Raw genomic sequence first — 18,517 nt, forward strand, 5'->3', positions numbered from 1 at the left:
CCTTCTGGTCTCCCTGCCCCTGGGTTTGTTAATCCAGCGTGGCTAGAATCTGGACCCACTAAGCCCCTGCTCACGGTGCCCTCCAAAGGGGGAGGCTTGGGTGCTGGCCCTCGTGATCACCCTCACCCCTTACTGGGTCCCACTCTGGTGCCCTGGTCAGCTAGGGCCAGCTTCTCTGGGCTGGGCCCTGCCTGCTCCCTGCTGGCCATCCTTGGGGGTGCGGTCCCAGCTGTCATCCTCAACCAGCCCTCTCTACTTCATGCTGCCTGATATCCTAGTGGACAGGAGCCATACTAGAGAGAACCTGACAGGGTGCCAGCTATGTGTGCACACTCATGTTTGCACACTCACATGCACTGCCCTGGGCTGGAGTCCATCTCTCCCCCTCCTCCCTCAGTAAGGGGCTGTCCACCCAGCCTCCTCCTCACGCCTGCACACCCCAGGTCCCCTCTCTACCTATCACCCTGAGGATCCCAGGGAAGCCACTCTGTTCTCCAGCCCTTGCGGGGAGAGGTCCCATCCGGACCCAGGCCAGGCCACCCCTGGTGTGTCTTCTAACCTCTGTCACCGCTTCTACAGCAGAGTGTATGCTCCTCAGCCATGGGCTCCTCCCGACCTGGATGCACCACCCTCGTCCCCGGCACACAGTGGGGCCTCCCTGGGTACAATATTTTTCAAGCGGTCCTGCTCCATGGACGTGCTGGTCTCTGCTGGCCCCACTGGTGCTTCTGTACCAATCCAGAGAGGCATGGCCTGCCTGCACCCTCACAATAGCCCTCACCTGATGTGGCTACACAGGGGGCTGCACCCCACTTAACAACCCTCTCCCCCCCGGCTACGAGTGGCCTCATTCCACCCAGTCTGTGTCTCTGAGTGCTCATGTCGGCAACTCCCCAGGACTCTCTCCGAAAGCTGAGTGCCTGCCTCGGGCCCCTGTCCCGCTCTCAGTCTCCCCTGGGGTCTGAGCCACGTGCAGCTCCATCCAGTCACCCTGCCCAGGGCTGAGTCCTGCGGCTGGGAATGACCCACTGCACACCTTACACTCACGCGTGCAGCCAAAGGAGGTGCGAGGAGTGATGTAAGTTCAGAATGGAGAAGCGTGGGAAGGGGCCCTGCCCTCAGAGTCAGGTGAGGTCACACTGGGAAGAGACATGACACCTAAGCAGGGAGGCAGGTGTGGGACGGCTGCATCTGCGGGTCACGTGATGCCTAGGGTGGCTCTCAACCATCAGGGCTCGGCCCACAGCCCAGGGCCTGTGTCAGCACCGCACTCCGAGCTGCTGACCCATCCTGGCCTTCGTGGGAGCTCCTCCAGACCACAGACATCACACGGGGCTGGTCCTGCACACACCTCGTTCCATCTGTCCTCCCCACGCACCAGCCTGCCCCTGACCTTCCCACCAGCCACCTCTCTGATGTTTGCTGGCTGAACTTGTCTGATACATCTGCCCTGTAGCTTCTCTTTGTAAAAACAAAAGATGTCATTTATTAGCTCTTCTACAATTAATTATAAAAGGCTTTTATTTTAAGGCCTGAGTTAGATTTCCCAGTCTGGAAAACCTAAGAACTCAACTGGGAAGTATCTTTTTGAAAACAATTATCTCGCTTTTCAGGGGAAACAGGTTGTATTCACTTTGTCGGATTACTAAGATCTAGTCTTTAATGTATTAACTTTCCGAATGTAATAGTCAGCCTGGATGTCCACTGACTTTAACGACCCAGAACTGGAGGCCTGGCTCAAGTTCTGACCCTGGCATTGACTCACAGTGAGAACTCGGGGCCCGGAAGAGACCGTCACTGAGCTGTCTGTTCAGAGATGAGCTCCATCCAGCTGAGCATCGTGTGCCAGATGAGGAGCCTCGTTCCCCAGGTCCCACAGCTGCTGGGGTGTTACTGCAGTATCGATCCAATGTGCTCCGGGTAGGAAGGACTCTGTAGGCTGCAGTTTGAGAAAGTGCTTATCTGGGCAGTGGCTGGACAGGAAGGTACAGACACAGCACTCAGAGCTTTCTCGAGATGAGAACTGGACGCCCCCTGCCACTGCCCATTAAGCTCAGGGTGCGGCTTGCTCATCACTGAAGCATAACCATAACCTGGCCCATCCTGACTAGTACACCAGTTAGGAGGCCACCACCTAAGTTCAGGGGAGAGACGACAGCAGTCTGGACTCTAGTAGTGGAGGGTGAGAGAGACGTAGGTGGGGGGGGTAGAGGTCCGAGAGGGACTTAAGAGGTCAGACTAACAGGGCTGGTGATGGGGTGGCCACCAGGGATGAAGTGGACTTCCACAGCAACCCTTTTTTCCTTTGTAGGGCCACCTTGCTCAGACTTTTCCAGAAATCCACAAGATTTTTTCTGTTAAAATGCACCATCCTAACTTCACATCCAGGGTCAGGGCTTGATGTTGACTTGCTTCGAACCTGGCAGAGGCTCGGGTGACCCCATTGTTTCCCTGAGGAAGACCTGGTCCTAAAGGTGAAAGCTGACTCTGTGACAGCTGCACTTCATCGGTAATACCTACTGTGTTATGCTAGGATGTCCCAAACAGCCACCAGTTTGCTCCTTAGGACAGGGCTGCCAGGCAGGCTCTGTTACGGTCTGCAGCTCACACATGGGGAAACTGAGGCTCAGAGAGCTTGCGGACCTTCCCAAGCTAGGAGGTGGCACAACCAATATGCAAAGCTAGCCTGTGTGGCCAGAAACCTGTGGCTTTTCCCTAACACCACCTGGTTGTCAGAGGCAAGGTGACAACGTGCTCAGTGAATGAGCTGGGAGTAGAGGCTGCGCATTTGAGGGGCTGTACGGCCCTCCCTGAGTGGGGGACCAGCAGTGGGGGTGTCCAAGGCTCCCAGCTGCTCCCTGCACGACAGTTGTCCTCGCAGAGGCGTCTGGGCGTTGGCAGTGTTCTGGGGCCCTGCCAAGTCCACGCGTCACCAGCGCTCCTGCATAAACATCGGGGGCTGAGCCTGTTCTTGGCTGCTGGCACACGGGCACCAGTGCCAGGCTCCCACGGAGTCCAGGGAATGGGATGGTAGGGTGTGGATGCCTGCCTTGGTGAGCTGTCCCCAGCGCTCATGGGGCCCAAGCAGAAACGAGCGCCCCTTCACAAGTCACGTGGCCGACAGTGACATAGTTTCACTGCTGTTAATTTTTTTCTCCATTTAGCTTGGCAGAGGACGGTGAGCTCCAACAGCACCCCCCGTCCCCCGGCCCACGTCTTTATGCGGCTGGAGGTTGAAAAGCTCAGGTTTTGGCGTCAGGCAGATCCGGGCTCACGTGCAGGCTCCGCCGTGGACACTCTGTAACCCTGAGCAAGTGCTGAGATGTCTCTGGGCCTCGGTTTTGCCATCTCAAAAATGGGTCAACAGTGACCCCCTCACGGGGCTGCTGGGGTGATTAAGGGAGGTGCTGGGCACACAGTAGGTGCTCAGTAAATTGCGTTCACTGTGACCGACTATTTTTGTCTGAATTTCAAAGCGCTCTGCCAGAAGATACGCATCTAAACCTGCATTCCTGCCCTGTCACCGCTGGAGGGCCCGTGGCAGGAGGTTTGGGTGGAGGTCAACGTTTTTAAAGCGCAAATTAAAAAGAAATTTTATTTGGACTCAACTGTTCAAGAGCAAAGAGTGGGTCTGCGGATTGGTGCGGGGCGTGGCCCTCAGCGCGTGCCCTGCGTGCGTCTGTGGCAACTGTGCTCACGTGACCCCAGAGAGCGGGAGAGACGCCCGCCTCTCGCAGGCCTCCAACTTCGTTCTCGCGAGACTATGCGGCCTGGGCTTCGAGCAGGCAAGGGGGCGCACGTGGCCCTGCTCGCATGCCGCGTCTCTGAGGGAATCGCTCCCACGAGTGTGCGGGGCCCCGCCCTACGCGTTACCGCACGTCCTGCTAGTCGTCCGCCCGAGGGTCTGCGCGGAGTCCCCTCACCCTGAGCGGCCCTCGGCCCCTCCGGGACCCCGAGTTAACTCAGTGGAACCCCGCCCTCACGCCGCCCGTTCTCCCGGCGCTGGGTTCGCGTGCTCGGACCTCCGGCACCTGCCCGAGCTGAGGAGCCCGGACTGGTGAGTGAGCGCGGGGAGGAGGCTGTAAAGGCGAAGGTCCGCGGAGAGGGGACACGGGAGAGGGGACTCGGTGGCCGCGGGGAGGCCGTGAGGGAGGCGCTGCCGGGGCCTGGGGGCCCGTGTCGGGGAGGGGCTGGGCGGCTCAGGCCTCTGCTTCCGGGGTGCCTCCTTGCTAAGGGCGCTGGAGCCCCCGGCCATCCCCGTGAGAAGCTCCGTGCCCTGGTCTGGCTTGTGCTTCAGAGGGTCCCCCTGGCGGCGGGATGCGCGGACGGGGACCGGGCCGGTCAGGGGACGGCCCCAGCACGTGGTCATTGCTGAGTGCCCCGAAGGCTCCCCTCCGCTGGGGGCGCTTGGAACCCAAGGCTCAAGCCTTCCTTCACGCGGGGCCCGCGGGGCCCGGCACGGGTGTGGCCCCGGTAGCCGCTAAGTCACCTGTGTACGAGTCTAGGCGTCGGGCACGGTATCTGGTATTTCCTGCTCCCAGTTATCGAGCTGTAAAACCCCTTTTCAGCTCTAGAAACGTCTGGGGACGGGGTGGCGGAGACGGGCACCCCGCACAGTGAATCCTGGCCTTTCTGGGTACCAGCGTCCTCCCTCTGAGTTGCTGGCACCACGTGTATGCGTTTGAGGGGTGTCACTTTCGGCTCAACCTAGAGTCTGTCGCACTTTCGTTCACATTTGCCTTTTTCTCTTTGGCCCAGGGTGTGAAAGCGCTAAAGCAACAGGACGGTGAGCTGGGGGGAACATGGAGCTGTAGGGTCAGAAAGCCACAGAAGGTGTCCTTTCCGCCACCGCCTGGCGGGGCAGTGCTGGCCCTCCTCTGTGGACCGGGCACACTCAGAGCCTTAGATCCGAATCCACTGGGTACCAGCTGCATGTCCCGTGATCAGGGCCAGGAGTGGGCCTCCTCTTGCCTCCGGGGAAAGGCACCCAGTGGGCAGATAGTGGGCACTGTGGGCCCCCCAGCTTCTGCAGTCCCCACCCACACCAGTGCCAGCGCTCAGAGGAGCTGGATGCGTCCCTTCTGTTCTCCGTGATTCAGGAAGAGCCTGGGGTCCACACTGTACCTGCTCCTGGTTGGGGGGTGAGGGGATTGCTGGGGTTGGTTTGGGCAGGTCCCTCAGTGAGAAGCTGTGGCTGGATGTTTTTTCCAGGGGGTTTGGAGTGAGGGTGAGAAAAGTGGGTTTGCAGTAACTCCATGCCACAGCTAGGCAAGGGACACCAAGGGTCACTCTCTGGGGAAGCTGAACCCAAACTCGAAGTTCAGGGACTTGTGCCCCTGAGTGTGGCTGTTGAGTCAGGAGGAGAGGAGGTCAGCACTGAGAAGGCAGGGCCCAGGCCAGGGAAGGGCCAGTGGGCACGTGAGCGGGCCGTGCTAGTCTGACTTCAGGAGACCTGGGAGTCTCTCACCTCAGCTCCAAGACCCTGGGGCTGCACCAGACACAGCCAGACTGTGTAGAAGCAGCCAGAAGAGAACATGTCATGTTAGGGTGGGCATGATGCCCTGTGCATTTGTATCCCAGCACCTTGTCCATCTCACTCTTAGAGCAACTCTGCACCATGAGGTACCCTTATTTAGGGGCCTGGGGACTATGAGAAGCCAGCTTCTTAGGCCTGTGGCACAGCATAGGGCCTGGATTGGAGCCTGGTTAGCCCTTAGGATGTAAAATGGGGAATTAACATGCTACACCAGCAAGTTCAGCTCAGTAAGCATTTCCTGTGCACCTACTATGTGCTGTATCCCCGACCCATTCATTCCTGTCACTGGGGGACAACCAGCCAAGATTTGCTTTTTGTTCTTTCAGAAACCATCCCTGGCCCTTCTGGGTAGAAGCTGCCTGCTTAGACCTGGGTATAAATGATATCTGGCTAAAACTACTTCTTCCCCAGATACTAGGTAGCCCAGTCAAACAAACGTTCAGTTTCATGGAGGCCACCTGGTGTGGGTGCTCTGCTGCGTGCAGGCAGGTTTTGAGTCAAGGCTTCCTGTGGGCCCAAGTGCAAGGCAAATGCACTCAGAGTGGCTGGGAGTCCGGCATCTGGCCAGGGCTCTGTGGGGGCCTTTAGGCGCCTGGGTCAAGGAGAAACATGGAGCAGCTAGCTGCTAGGGTCATCCATTTTACTCAAAGATTTAGAAGGTAGCCCTGGCTGGTATGGTTCAGTAGGTTGAGCGTGGGCCTGCAAACCAAAGGGTCGCTGGTTCAATTCCCGGTCAGGGCATGTGCCTGGGTTGCGGGCCAGGTCCCCAGTAGGGGACACGTGAGAGGCAACCACACATTGATATTTCTCCCCCTCTTTCTCCTTCCCTTCCCCTCTCTCTAAAAATAAACGTCTTAAAAAAAGATTTAGAAGGGAAAAAATGATAGCTTTGTAGACCCACACTGGTGAAAGGAGGACTCCTTTTCCACGTGTGGCAAATGCTCACTCTGGAGTCAAATGGAACATCCACACGAGTGTAGGGCACAGTGCGTCTTTGGTGGAAATTTGTACCTGAGCTGGGCCATGCCAGACCGTCAGCCACTGCTCTCAACCCTGTTACGTTCTCTTGTGACGAGAGGGCAACGCACTGAATGCGCTGAGGCTCTCTGGCGGGTGGAACTCTGGGGAAGGGCTCTGAACACGTGTGCCCTGTCACGTGGGGGCCATCAGTTGGCTTTGCCCTACTGTTCCTCCCGTAACCCACTGCTAGCACGAGTCAGTGCCTGAGCCCCAAGCTGGATGACTTGGAATTACCATGGGATCTCAGTTTCAGGAATTAGACACAGGATGAAAGCTAGGTCTGCCTTTGCCACAGATGTACTGTGTGCTGCTGGGTAAGTCCCTCCCGCTTTCTTGGCCTTCAGCCCTCCATCTGTGAAAAAGGAGGCAGAGGCTGTATGGTCTCCCTGAGGCTCCTTTCAGCTTTAACACTTTGGTTAGGACTTTATTCCCCGTCCAGGTGGATATAATTCAGATTCAGCTAAGGTTTACTTAGATTTAACTAAAATGTGTTGTGAGCCTATGTTCCTATACATCATTTAATTGTGTTCACAAAATCCCAGAATGGTAGGGGTTCTGATCACCATTCTGGAGATTAAAGACAGAGGCTCAGAGAAGTTGTGTGAGCTGAGGTCCCACCAATGGGAAGTTGCAGAGCAGTGAGTCTCAGGTGTGCTTCTGGCTTCCAAGGGGCTGGGGACAGACACTGTGAGCCCACTAGCCAGTCAGCTCCCTCCACGCCTCTCTCCCTGCCTGCCTGGGAGCTCAGCTCTGGGCTCTGGCGTAGGGGCTCCTGCTGGGGCTGCAGGCTGCTGGTTGTGCATACAGGTGGACTTTGGCTGGCAAGCGGGGGCAGTGTTCTAGAAGGCTGGGAGGGGCATATTACCAAAAGCTGAGAGCAGTGTCTCTTGACTGGTCTGGGTCTGGCTTTCCCACGTGGGTCCTCTAGACTCCTCTGTGCTTTTTCAGCCTGAGGAGCTGCCTGCTCTCTGCTCTGCTCTGCTCTGCCATCTGGGAGTCCCTGCCATGCGGCTTGTCATCCCCAGAAACCCATCTTCAAATATTTCTGTCCACACGCCCGGCCCCACAGGCTGAGGGCAGGGACGGGGGAGGTGTGCTGCAGAGATGCTCAGAGCTGCCTTGACAATTAGGGGACAACTTCAGGCAATGCTTTCATTTCAGCCAGTTCATCCCCCATGCCCCACCCCCAGTCAGAAGCAATGGCTTCTGATATCACACTTCTTTCTCAGAGCCCTGAGGTAGCTTCATTTCCTGGCATGACACTGGACAAGTAACTTCCTCTCTCTGGGCTTTGGAGTCCTCATCTGGGTGATAACCACCTGGCTGGGCCCCCCTGGAACTTTCAGGTCCCTCCCAGCGTTGACACTTTAGGATCTACTGCTTTTCACTTTACCTTCCCATTGGCAGGGGGGTGGACTAGATGCCTCTGGTGAGGGCATCGAGCTTAAAAATTGCTCTCTCTCTCTCCTTGTTCCCACTCAGCGGCGGCAGGTGCTCATCCCTCCTTCCACGCTGAAGGTGCACTCCCACTGGGCCCAAGCCCTGTCACATCCAGGCCTGGCCCTTTAGCCCGGCAGCTCAAGAAATGCGAGTGCAGCAGCCCTGTAGCCGGGACTGCGGTGGTGGTGGAGGCGCGGGGGGTGGGGGTAAGGGGGAGGAGACAGGCACCCCTTGTCCTGCCCGCGGCCTCCGCAGCACCCTAGCCCAGCACCTTCGTGGGGTGCTTGGAACCCCTGGGTTTGTTGCTGGGGCCTGGGGCCAGCTGGGACACCATCACTGGTCAGTGGCACCTAGCCGACCCTGCAAACCGCATTCCCCGAACTTGGCACAGCCAGCAAAGGCTCCTCTTTGCTCCCGGCTGCAGTGAGGCAGGGCTGGGGCTGCGGCACAGGGATGCCTCCATCTCGCCCTTCCCCTGCCTCACACTGGAAATCACACTTCCCAGGTCTGGACGGACAACAGGGGCTCTCTTGGGCTGAGGAGTGGGAGTGGCGATTGGGGAGCACCATTTGGGGCTGGACATAAGTTCACATTCATCATCTCTGTTTGGACCCTGGACCCCATCTCCCTTCGCATCTCCGCCTCCCGGCCCCTCTGGTCCTGCTCCCAGGAAGCTTCCCCATGAAGGGCAGTCGAAACCCCCACGTACTCCCTGCCCCACAGTCCCTGCACCCTCTACCCACCCATGGGGTCACCCCCCGGCTTGGGTCAACCATCCTCTGAGCCAGGGGTGCTAAGAGTGCAGGAGCCAAAGTTTGGGTCCTACCGGCCAGCCGGAGGCCCTGAGCCCCAGGGTGGTGAGAGGTCAGGTGCAGCGCTGGCCTCACCTGTTTCTCCAGAGGTTCCTTGGCTGAGAGCGCAGGCTTGGGGGAGGGCGCGCGATCGCAGACGCAGCCCTCCAGCAGGTAGAGCCCTGAGGGCCGCGAGCTGGAGTCGCTTTCGAAGTAGAAGAGCAGGTTCTGCAGCAGCGCGAACCACTTGGTTTGCCATTTTGTATTGTCCGAACTCCGTTTGCTCAGGTAGCCTTTGCGCGTGCCGTCCTTGCGCGCCAGCAGCCCCAGGGACGCAACGTGGCCATCGTTCAGCCGGATCCCCTTCTGCATGGTGCTCCGAGGCCAGCTAGACCCCCGCGCTTACATCTTCTCCGTGGCCCCGGCAGCCCCCAGTCAGTGCGCTGCGTGCTGCCTCTCTCTGGCACTGGCTCGCTCCTTTTCGCTGTCCCCTCCCCCCCAAATGTCTACACTCCGGGACTTGGCGCCTAGCCACGACTTCTGCAATCCAGATGTACCATTCCCTGCCGAGACCTCTTCTCCGCTTCACAGAGCCCTGGGGCCCAGGAGATGCCACAGGACTCTGCCCCTCGGCACCTGGGAAACTGAGGGAGTGGGGAGCTGCTTCACTGGTGAGGGGCAGGCGGAGTCATGTGACGCCGATCCCTCGAAGAGCCCGTTTCAGCAGCGCGGACAGGGACACACGCAGCCTGCCAGGCGCTGAGCCACGCAGGCTGTACCTTAGCACCTCCTCCCTCTCCCGGACACACACGCACAAACACAGTCCCTGTCTGCCCGCCCCTGGTCTCCCCTCTCCCCTTCGGGTGTTAAAAAGCAAAACGGATCAATTTCTGTTAACCCTGTGGAACCCTGGGGTCTCGTACTTCCAGAGTTTGCGTCTTTCACCGCTTTGCCGATGCAGGAGACCTGGGGGAAAGTCCCGGTTGTCCTTCTCTCCAAAGGCTCCCTCCTGGTACTTTATTTTTCTGATCCAAGTTGGGTGGAGGAAGGTGGATGTAAGGTGGATCTAACAGAGCCTTTTGATCCTAATCTTTGCATAATCAGCTGGGTCACATTCATTTCCGCATCCAGCCCCACTCCCGGTGGCTTCCCCAGCGACAGAAGGGCAATCCAGGGGGTGAGGTGGGGAGGGGGAGGGGAGTATTGCTTTATTTTCATTGTTGCCATAATTACCGGCGCCACCCAAGCGCCCTGAGGTCTGGCGGGCTAGCCCATGCCGGGAGTTTTCTGCAAATACCCCCCAAAGCCTGAGGGCGGGCTCCAAACGCAGGCGCTGGGGACTATGGGAGCCTTCAAATAGCTGCGCTGGCGCAATGATACCTTAATGATAGATTTTCCGTTCTTATTTTTAGCTTTCATTCGCCTACACAGTTACAGGGCATTTATCCGAGAACGTCACAGCGCCCGCATGCTGCTGCACCGGGAGGGTGCGGGCCGCCGGCTAGCAGGCGCTGGAGCCGGGAGCGTGCGCCATCTGCAGCAGAGGCAGCGGCTGAGCTCGGACGGGAGGGCGCCCGGCCCGCCGCCCTGTCTGCAGCGGAGGTGGCTGTGCACAGCCGGCGGGAGAAAGGAAGGAGGGAGGGGGGGGGACACCATTTTTCAGCGCCCAGGGGGGGACACCTAGAGACCCCGCTGTGAAGGACTTCCAGCTGCCTGGGCACAATGGCGTAGGCTCGCGTTCCCGGGATGGGGGCGGGACGTTCTGGGAGGGCTGCTGACAGTGTGAACCTCAGCCTTTCCTCTGGGTGCTGGGGGCTCTCTTTAAAGCCCTGGTGAGGCTGATCTTTCTAAAGGAATAATGAAAATAAAGACGGCAGATGGCCAAACCTCTTCATTTAGTCTTGATTTTCCCAGGAGGAACCCTACACTACAACCACTTTTCTTCTCTTTTGCCTTCTTTATGGAAGTAGGAGCAAGGTTCTTAACCCAGGCTCTTCTAGGTGCTTTGGAGCAATTAGATCATTTAACCCTCACACACGCTGTGGAGTAGGTTCTTCGCTCCCACCCTCATGCCCCTATTGCTAGCTCCATTGCAGAGGGGAGGAGGAAAACAGGCATGGAGGGGGCAAGTGGCTTGCTCAGAGTCACTCAGCTAGGAAGTGACACATGGGATTTGAACTGGGTCTGCCCAGAGGGTCTGTGTAGAGCCGAGTGGGTGGTCCCTGGGTTGCAGAGCGGTTGGCTTGTGTCCTAAATGGGGGCAGGATCTGTCAGATGGGCCAGATCCAAGGGGGGGGGGCCCACATGGAGAACACTGTGACAGACCCATGATGCATGAGTCCTGAACCTGGGCTACATGTAGTTGCCTGGGACATTTCGTGAGCACCCACAAAAGTCCATGGCAGGTTTTACACTTTTGTGGGTGATTTTAAAATGCAGCACAGTTGAAGACACACTAATATGATGGGAACCACCTGAGACCTTGTTGAAATGAAGGTTCTCATTCTGGGGCAGGGTCTGAGGGTGCATTTCTAACAAGCACCTGGTGGGGACACTGCTGGTCTGCAGCCTACACTTGGTAGGATATAAGGCACTCTGGAGGGAGGGAAGGAGGGCTCCAGATGCGGGAGGGTGGGACTTCTTCCCTCCCTCCCTTCCTCCCTATACCCCTTGTGCCACCAGTTTTCACAGAGCTCCTCACCTGTGCCAGGCTTTGGGCTGGGACATTGAGGACACAGTGACAAACAAAACATAGTCCCTGCTTCGTGGAGTTTAGGCCAGCCTAGGCTCTTTCTCTGTGGGGCCCTAGGGGTAGCAGGAACAAAACCACCCTCCCTGGACCTAGGGGGAGGCTCTGACGGAGATGTAAATCAGGAAAATAACCAGATCGCTCCAGTGGGCCTCAGCCCTGGGGACTTCAGAACCACTTGGAAAGATTTTAAAAATCTGTGTGGTCAGACTCACACAGGCTCGTTAAATTGGAACCTCTGAGGGTGGGACCTGGGCACCAGTACTTTAGGGAGCTCCCTAGGTGATTCTAGAGCAGAGCCAGGGCTGAGAACCACTGGTCTAAAGCTTGGACCGAGAACATTTCTTCCCCACACCTCCCACACCCCTACTCCTGGCACCAAGAGGCCAACTGCCCCCCTCATGCAAGTCTGGGAGTTCCTGGTGGGGAACCCGGGAATCATTCTATGTGATTTTACATGTAATGCAGGCTCTTCAGAAAAAGTTAAGGCAATATACACAGTAAAGCGATAATAGCTCTTATGTATTATCTAATTTTGACTTTCTTCTAAGCTATTATATTTACCAAAATGCGATTCTACAATATAAAATGGGCTTCTCATTTTCTTTCCAAAGCCTCTCAGTCTGGGAAGCACAGGGCCTGACACATAGTAGGTGTCGTGTAACGATTGATTGAGTGAAGGAAAGAAGGAAAGTCACAAACAAGGTCTCTCCAGGGTTCTCTGTCTCTATTGGTTTCTTTGCATCAATGGTTTGGGTACTGTGGACCCAAGCACACGTGGTCTGAGGGGCGAGGATGCAGAGAACTTGCAGGGGCCCCAGGCCTTGTATGTTATTTATAGCTGTTCTATGGTCCTGATGAGGAGAACCCCAGGGCTCTGGGCCCATAACAGTGGGTCACTTGGGACCCCAGGGCCCAGAGAGTAGCTGCATATCTAACCTCTCCCTGTGGGAACCTGGGCTGGCTGAGACTCTCTTGTCTCAAATCTGAAATGGTGCATTGCCTGGGGTGGCTTGGCTGAATCCGCAGTTGGATGGTGGCTGGGGTTTGTAGACTGACATGTGGCTTCTCATGTGTGCAGTGGGGAAGCAGATTCTTACTGACTCCAAGAAGAATGAGGAGGTGGATCAGAGTTATGCAAGGTATAGCTTGGAGCAAGTGACACAGTTTTGTCCAACCTCTCTCTTGGCACAGGACCTTTGCACATGATGTCCCCACTGCCTGGCCTCCCTTCCCTCTCCTTTCATGATTAGCTCCTTTTTGTCCCATTGGCCTGAGCTTATTGTTTGCTCCTCATGGGGACCTTCCCTGACTGCCTTTATTTGTGTGTATGTACATGTGTAAGTAGAACTTCCCCATATCCCTTATTCTCTTTCTCAGTTCCTTATTTGTTAATTTTGTTCCATGTTTTAGAATTTGTAAACATTTTACTGATTTGTCTGCTTACTTGCATTTTAAAAAATCTGCTTTCCCCACTGCAAAGTAAAGTGCATGAGGACAAGAGTCGAACCTGTCTTGTCACCATTCACCCCCGGCCTGCGCCGAGCACAGTGCCCGGCGAGGAGCAGAGCACCGTCAGTCCTGGCAGGTTGTTGGTTGGTTGAACGAAGAATTGTGTAACTGACCAAGGTTCCCCTTGAACTTTGGCTTTCGGGAAATTCAGAGCAAAATTTGTAATGTGGCTTTAGTGACTGCTGATTTTTTATCTGAGTTCTTGCTCAGTGGGACATTTTTGTATTGTCCCATGTAACTGATGCTTATGATTCATGGAAAGACTCACTTTCCCTCATGATATAAAGCAAACACAGCATCTGTGTGGAGTTGACAGAAGACAGAACAGTCCACACAGTGCTATGGCAAGTGACACTTTCTCTTGCTCAGGATTGTCCTTCAGCAGGGACTTTCAAGTTGGGCCCTGGTTCCCTTGGGTCCCAGAGCTGCCAGGGGAGCCCTGTGACAGGTGCGAGTTCTGTCACGAGTGGATATGGGCTGTGGCTGGTGTGCCCAGAGCTATGGTACCTACTGGTTAGTTCAAGGTGCCCCTGTGGGTGGATGCAGCACTGTGCAAAGTATCGGCAAGTGGGGAGCTGGTTGGGTTCCTTCCTACGGCAAGGAACTCCCTCCCAGAATCCTTGAGTAGACCTCTCCTTTCATCTCCTCGTCAGAACTGGCTAACGTACTAATTTCTCTACTCATCTCTTAAGGGAGTTCTTGCAGGGCAAGAGATGGGGAGCATCATGATTGGCTTAGACTAATCAGGATCCTCTTTGGAGAAGTATTACTTTGCCCTGCAGTGGGTGGTGTGGGAGGAGCCACAGAGCAATGTGTGCAAGGACTAGCAGCGACCCCTACAGGGGCACTGGGGAATGGCATCCCCAGGAGTGCTCAGGAGTGCTCAGAAGGAGGCAGATGGTTGCCCCCCCGTGCTAACCCTCTCCATGGGGGCATAGTGGGGAGGCTGGGGGATGCAGAGGTTGAGATGGTGTAAGCCTGGAGGCCAGCATGGAGGAGAGGCTGATACATGAGGATAGTCCCAAAGGGTGCCCGAGGAAGGGCTCCCTGGCAGGCCTCAAGCGTGACATTAGATCTGGCAGAGTGAGGCCCTGGCTGCTAGGCTTGGTGACTTAGCAGTCTGGGCACCGAGGGGGCAGGTGTGGCCTGGACTGTGGGAGGAAGGCTGTTATGGCACAGGAACTGCACAGCCTCTTTCACACACTCATCACACACCACACCACACACCACACATGTGCTTCTGAGACACACGCACAGCCTGGCCATTTGTAGTTGTACACACTACTCCAATGTCACAGGCAGCTCTTTGCCCAGGTGGCAGAGGGGAGGCCTGGTTCTATTCGGAGGAACACGGAAAACTTGCCTGCATTGACTTTTCTCTTGATGCCTCCACCTGGACATCTCTAAAGCCCCCTGTCAGTTAGGATAGCTGGTCTCTCCCGCACAGTGACTGGGCCTTGGTCCTGGTGGTTGGCTTCTGGAGGGCCAAGGAGTGGAAGCTACATGCTTTTAGGTCTGGGTGCAGAAGCCCTAGATGATCACTCCAGGGGGTGCCACTCTTTGTGTCTCCTGGATTTTTGCACATCACCCTGTGGGACAGAAATTGCTGACACTCTGCTCTTGCTGTCACTGTGGCCACAAAGTCTTTTGGCTCTGACTCAGGCGGCTTGCATCTTCTGCCAGCACCCATGAAGCCATGATGGGCTAACTGGTAGCTTGTTAGTAGGAGCAAGCCTTGGACCTGTCACAGTTCTTGCGATGTGCTGTTCCAGCCTTCACTGAGACCCTAAATCCACCCGGTTCAACTCCCACTGCCTGTTCCCTCAGCCTTGCGTTGCTGTAAGAATTCATTGAACACCTGTTCATCAGCTTTCTGTTGAGGACCTTCTGTGTGCCCAGCACTGTTGTAAGGCCCAGAGACCCAGCAGTAAATGAAACAGACAGAATGCTCACCCCCTTGTGACCCATATTCTGGTGAAACACTCATCTGTGCCAGCAATTTTCAACCTTTTTCATCTAATGGCACGCGTCAACTAATTACTAACATTCTGTAGCCCACCAAAAAATATATTTCTGGATGATCCGACGAGAAAATACAGATAAAATTTTGATGCAGTCATACCCTGTGGCTATTGCTGTGTTGCCTGTTATCATTTTTTTAATTTGACAGTCTAAGGGAAAAGAGATCAGAGGTCAGTGCCCTGAGTAAACAGTCAGGTATTGCATGTTTTAAAAATTCTTGCAGCACACTGGCTGAAAATTGCTGATTTACGCCATTGGCTTTTGCTCTTTGTTTTGCCTCTGTCTGTCTACCTAACCTGAAACTAAATTTGCCACTGCTGGTGATCCTGGTCCCTCCTTTAACCTCGAGTCCTTCCTCTGTGAAAACAGATTTGTTTTATGAATTTCCTCTCACATCAGTACTGCCAACTCTTCTCACTTTGAGATCAAGAGCCTAGATTCTGTCCCGGGCTCTGCCACAACTCTGTGACCTTGGATGTGTCACCCGTACTTTCTTAAGCCTTCTCCCCCTCATCTGTGGAACGGGTGTAGTGGTGTGTGTCCTGCTGAGTTACTGGAGGGGAGGAGGAGACCACATGTGGATGATCACTGAGTCTCTGTGCAGGGCACAGCGACCATGGGCTGCAGCCCTCAGTCAGGACTGCTGGGAAAGGAGGAAGCCGGGCACTTCTGCTTTTCAGCGTTTCTCTGCTTTCTAACTCGAGGCTGCTCAGACCTCATGTTGTGCCTGCCTGACTTTTACACCCCGATTTTCACACAGTCTTCTCAGCCTATTCCTGCCTGGAATATGGTGCAAAAACTAAGTACTCCACACTAGGAACATGGCTTCCTGCCCTCAGCAGCAGCTGCACACAGATCACCACCAAGTACATGAGAATAGCACCAACTTTTGCTGCCATAGCAACTTCCGTTGGTTGTGCATTCACTGGTTTTTGAGGCTCCTTAAAAATATGCAAACCACTTTGCATAAAGTGGCTGTTTACATCATTAAGAATTATGGCTTTCATTTCTCTCAAGGTTCTTCTTTAAGGAATTTTACTCCCCCCCCATAGAAGCATTTTGTGATTTATTTTTTAAAAGAACTATTTTAAAACAAAGTTTTGCCAATAGCTTCTTCATACCTATGTAAGGGCAAATACAAATTAAAAATAAGAGGCTTAGTTCTGCTTAAAGTAAGAGCAGATTTCCCCCCTTTCCTTTTCATAGAGCATTTACTTAGAACACTTGTAATTCCAAGTTGTTTGTTTGTCTCTTTGCAATGTATGCAAATCTTTCTTGTTATTTAAAAAAAATTATTTATTTTTAGACAGAGGGTAAGGGAGGGAGAAAGTGAGGAAGAGAAACATCAATGTGTGATTGCCTCTCATGCGTCCCCTACTGGGGACCTGGCCCACAACCCAGGCATGTGCCCTGACTGGGAATCAAAATGGTAATGCTTTGGTTTGCAGGCTGGCACTCAACCAACTGAGCCACACCAGCTAGGGCCAAATTTTTCTTTAAAGCTAGGTAAGCCTCTTGTGGTCTTGCAGACCCAGGAATGCCTTTCTCAAGGACTTTGGTCTTTGGGGGGAAAATCTGATTTAATAGCCTTATGTTTCAGGTTTCCCAAATTTCCCCCTTTTCGGATGTCAGAGTATCCTGGTCAGAGTATCTTTTCTCAGTCTTTGGAACACATGATAACATGTGGATGGAACCAGGAACTTGAGTCAGCAAAGCCTTGACCCAAGGGACTGTTGCGACCTAAGTTGACTCAGGATGTCAGCATTCAGACAAAAGGCAGAGAAGGTGATTCCAGAAGCAGAGAACCTAATCCATTCTGCTGGAATTTAAATGTGACTGAAGGATCAAATTGAATGTAAAAAACCACCTCCATCCAGAACCACAGACCTCTAAGATCTCCTCATGGCATAGGGTTTGTCAGCAGAAACAAGCACCTGGCCAGTGTCAGACCTGGGCCAAGACCCCAAGTTACAGGCCTGTATCCAGCCAGTTGGGGTGGGGTGGGGTGGTGGCAAGATGTTCTGAGGATAAAGGTTCACATTCCAAATTCATCCACACAGGGGATGCCAGTGATTGGACACTCCTATTAGTAAGCAAAAGAACTTCAAAGAGCTATGGTACTGTACTGTGGAGGAATTTTAAACATTCACATTTCCCAAACTAGTCTTTCTTCCAAGAAATGACTTGTCTTTCAAAATCGTATGGCAGGAGCACACTTGACGTATAATAAAATCCCTGCTTTTGGTGATCACGATGAAGCCGTTACAGTGTAAATGGTGCCACCCGAGGGGCCATGAGCATACGGTGCGCCGTCAGCAGTAGCTAGGGGTTTATCATTGTTAACGGTCTCTGAAGGCCGCAGGAAGTATGAAGCAAATGCCAGCCGGCGCTCTTGGCTGGCTTACAGCTTGGAGAAGAGAGAAGATGAAATGAGGGTGGGGGCAAAGAGGAAGAGGATGGGGAGGGGAAAGAGGAGGAAGAGAAGAGGAAGAAAGAGGAGGAGGTGTTACAGAACACAGGGGGCCAGGGGTGATATACAACTACCAAAAGGACCCCCTGTTGGGCTCCATTGTCCGTTGCCAATAGGAAAGACATCTCTTAATGCCAGAGATTTGTGAAAAGGAAAGGAAATGTTTATTTAATGCTATACAGACTCAAAGTAGTGACCTAATATCTTCATTAAAATATCAAAGTCCTTTAGGCTACCCACAGACTCCCACAATGCTTCCTTCTCCCCCTGCACTAATTCAGGGTACTGTAGCCCAGCAAAAGAAGCAAACGTCCATGTTTTCAGGCTGCTGGCACCATCAGTTGTGTCATTGTCCAGGCAGGATCTCCAATTAATCCAAAGCCATGTAGCACCTTCTCATGGCCTACTGGCAAGAGTTCTTTGTACCCGTTTTCCAGGCAAAGTGTGTCCTGCTTCCCAAGCCACATGGTCTAAAGGAGCACCCCAAAGCCACATGGTCCCCTTCTACCAAAGCTGCAGGGGTCTGTACTCTGGCAAAGCCATGTGGTAGTTCCCCCTACTAAAGCTGTGGGGGTCCCCACTCTTGCAAAACCTCATGGTTCTGTCCCTCACATGGCTGCAGGGGTCCCCATTCTTCTAGAAGCCTCGTGGCTCTCTCTCTCTCATGGCTGCCATGTCTGGGTTTAAATCCCTGCGCCAATCTTCCTCTGTACCCCCATTTCCGACTCCTCCTACAATCAGTTACGCCTGTCAGCATTCCTGTATTATTCCAAGTTTACTGGGCTGCCATCGTGAGTCTGGGTGGGGGTGGCCCCATGTCATGGAGCCAATCTTCTCCAAGCTCCCACGCAGGTGCTGTAACAGGGGGACCTGCCCCCTAGTCACATCTTGGTTGGGGTGGGGGGAGTCCCTGTCCATCCCCCTGACCCAGTGCATGGCCACAGCTATTTAGCATGTCTAAACGACCAGCCAAAGGC

General features: G+C 54.6%; 1 protein-coding gene across 3 annotated transcripts in view; it reads right to left on the reverse strand.

Annotated features, from left to right (window-relative positions):
* RASGRF1 (Ras protein specific guanine nucleotide releasing factor 1) overlaps positions 1-9,813 on the reverse strand; it is a 54,100-nt gene extending 44,287 nt beyond the window's left edge. For 2 of the 3 annotated variants that reach the window (XM_028502413.2, XM_036013285.1), the window contains exon 1: positions 8,884-9,809. In XM_028502413.2, the coding sequence (XP_028358214.1) occupies positions 8,884-9,159 (276 nt within the window). In that variant the 5' untranslated portion in view covers positions 9,160-9,809. Of the gene's footprint in view, positions 1-8,883 lie in introns of all 3 variants that reach the window. The other variant, XM_028502414.2, reaches the window with a different exon arrangement.
* Positions 9,814-18,517: the final 8,704 nt, after the last annotated feature.

This window comes from Phyllostomus discolor, chromosome 12 (genome assembly GCF_004126475.2).
Source record: "Phyllostomus discolor isolate MPI-MPIP mPhyDis1 chromosome 12, mPhyDis1.pri.v3, whole genome shotgun sequence".
Taxonomy (NCBI): domain Eukaryota; kingdom Metazoa; phylum Chordata; class Mammalia; order Chiroptera; family Phyllostomidae; genus Phyllostomus; species Phyllostomus discolor.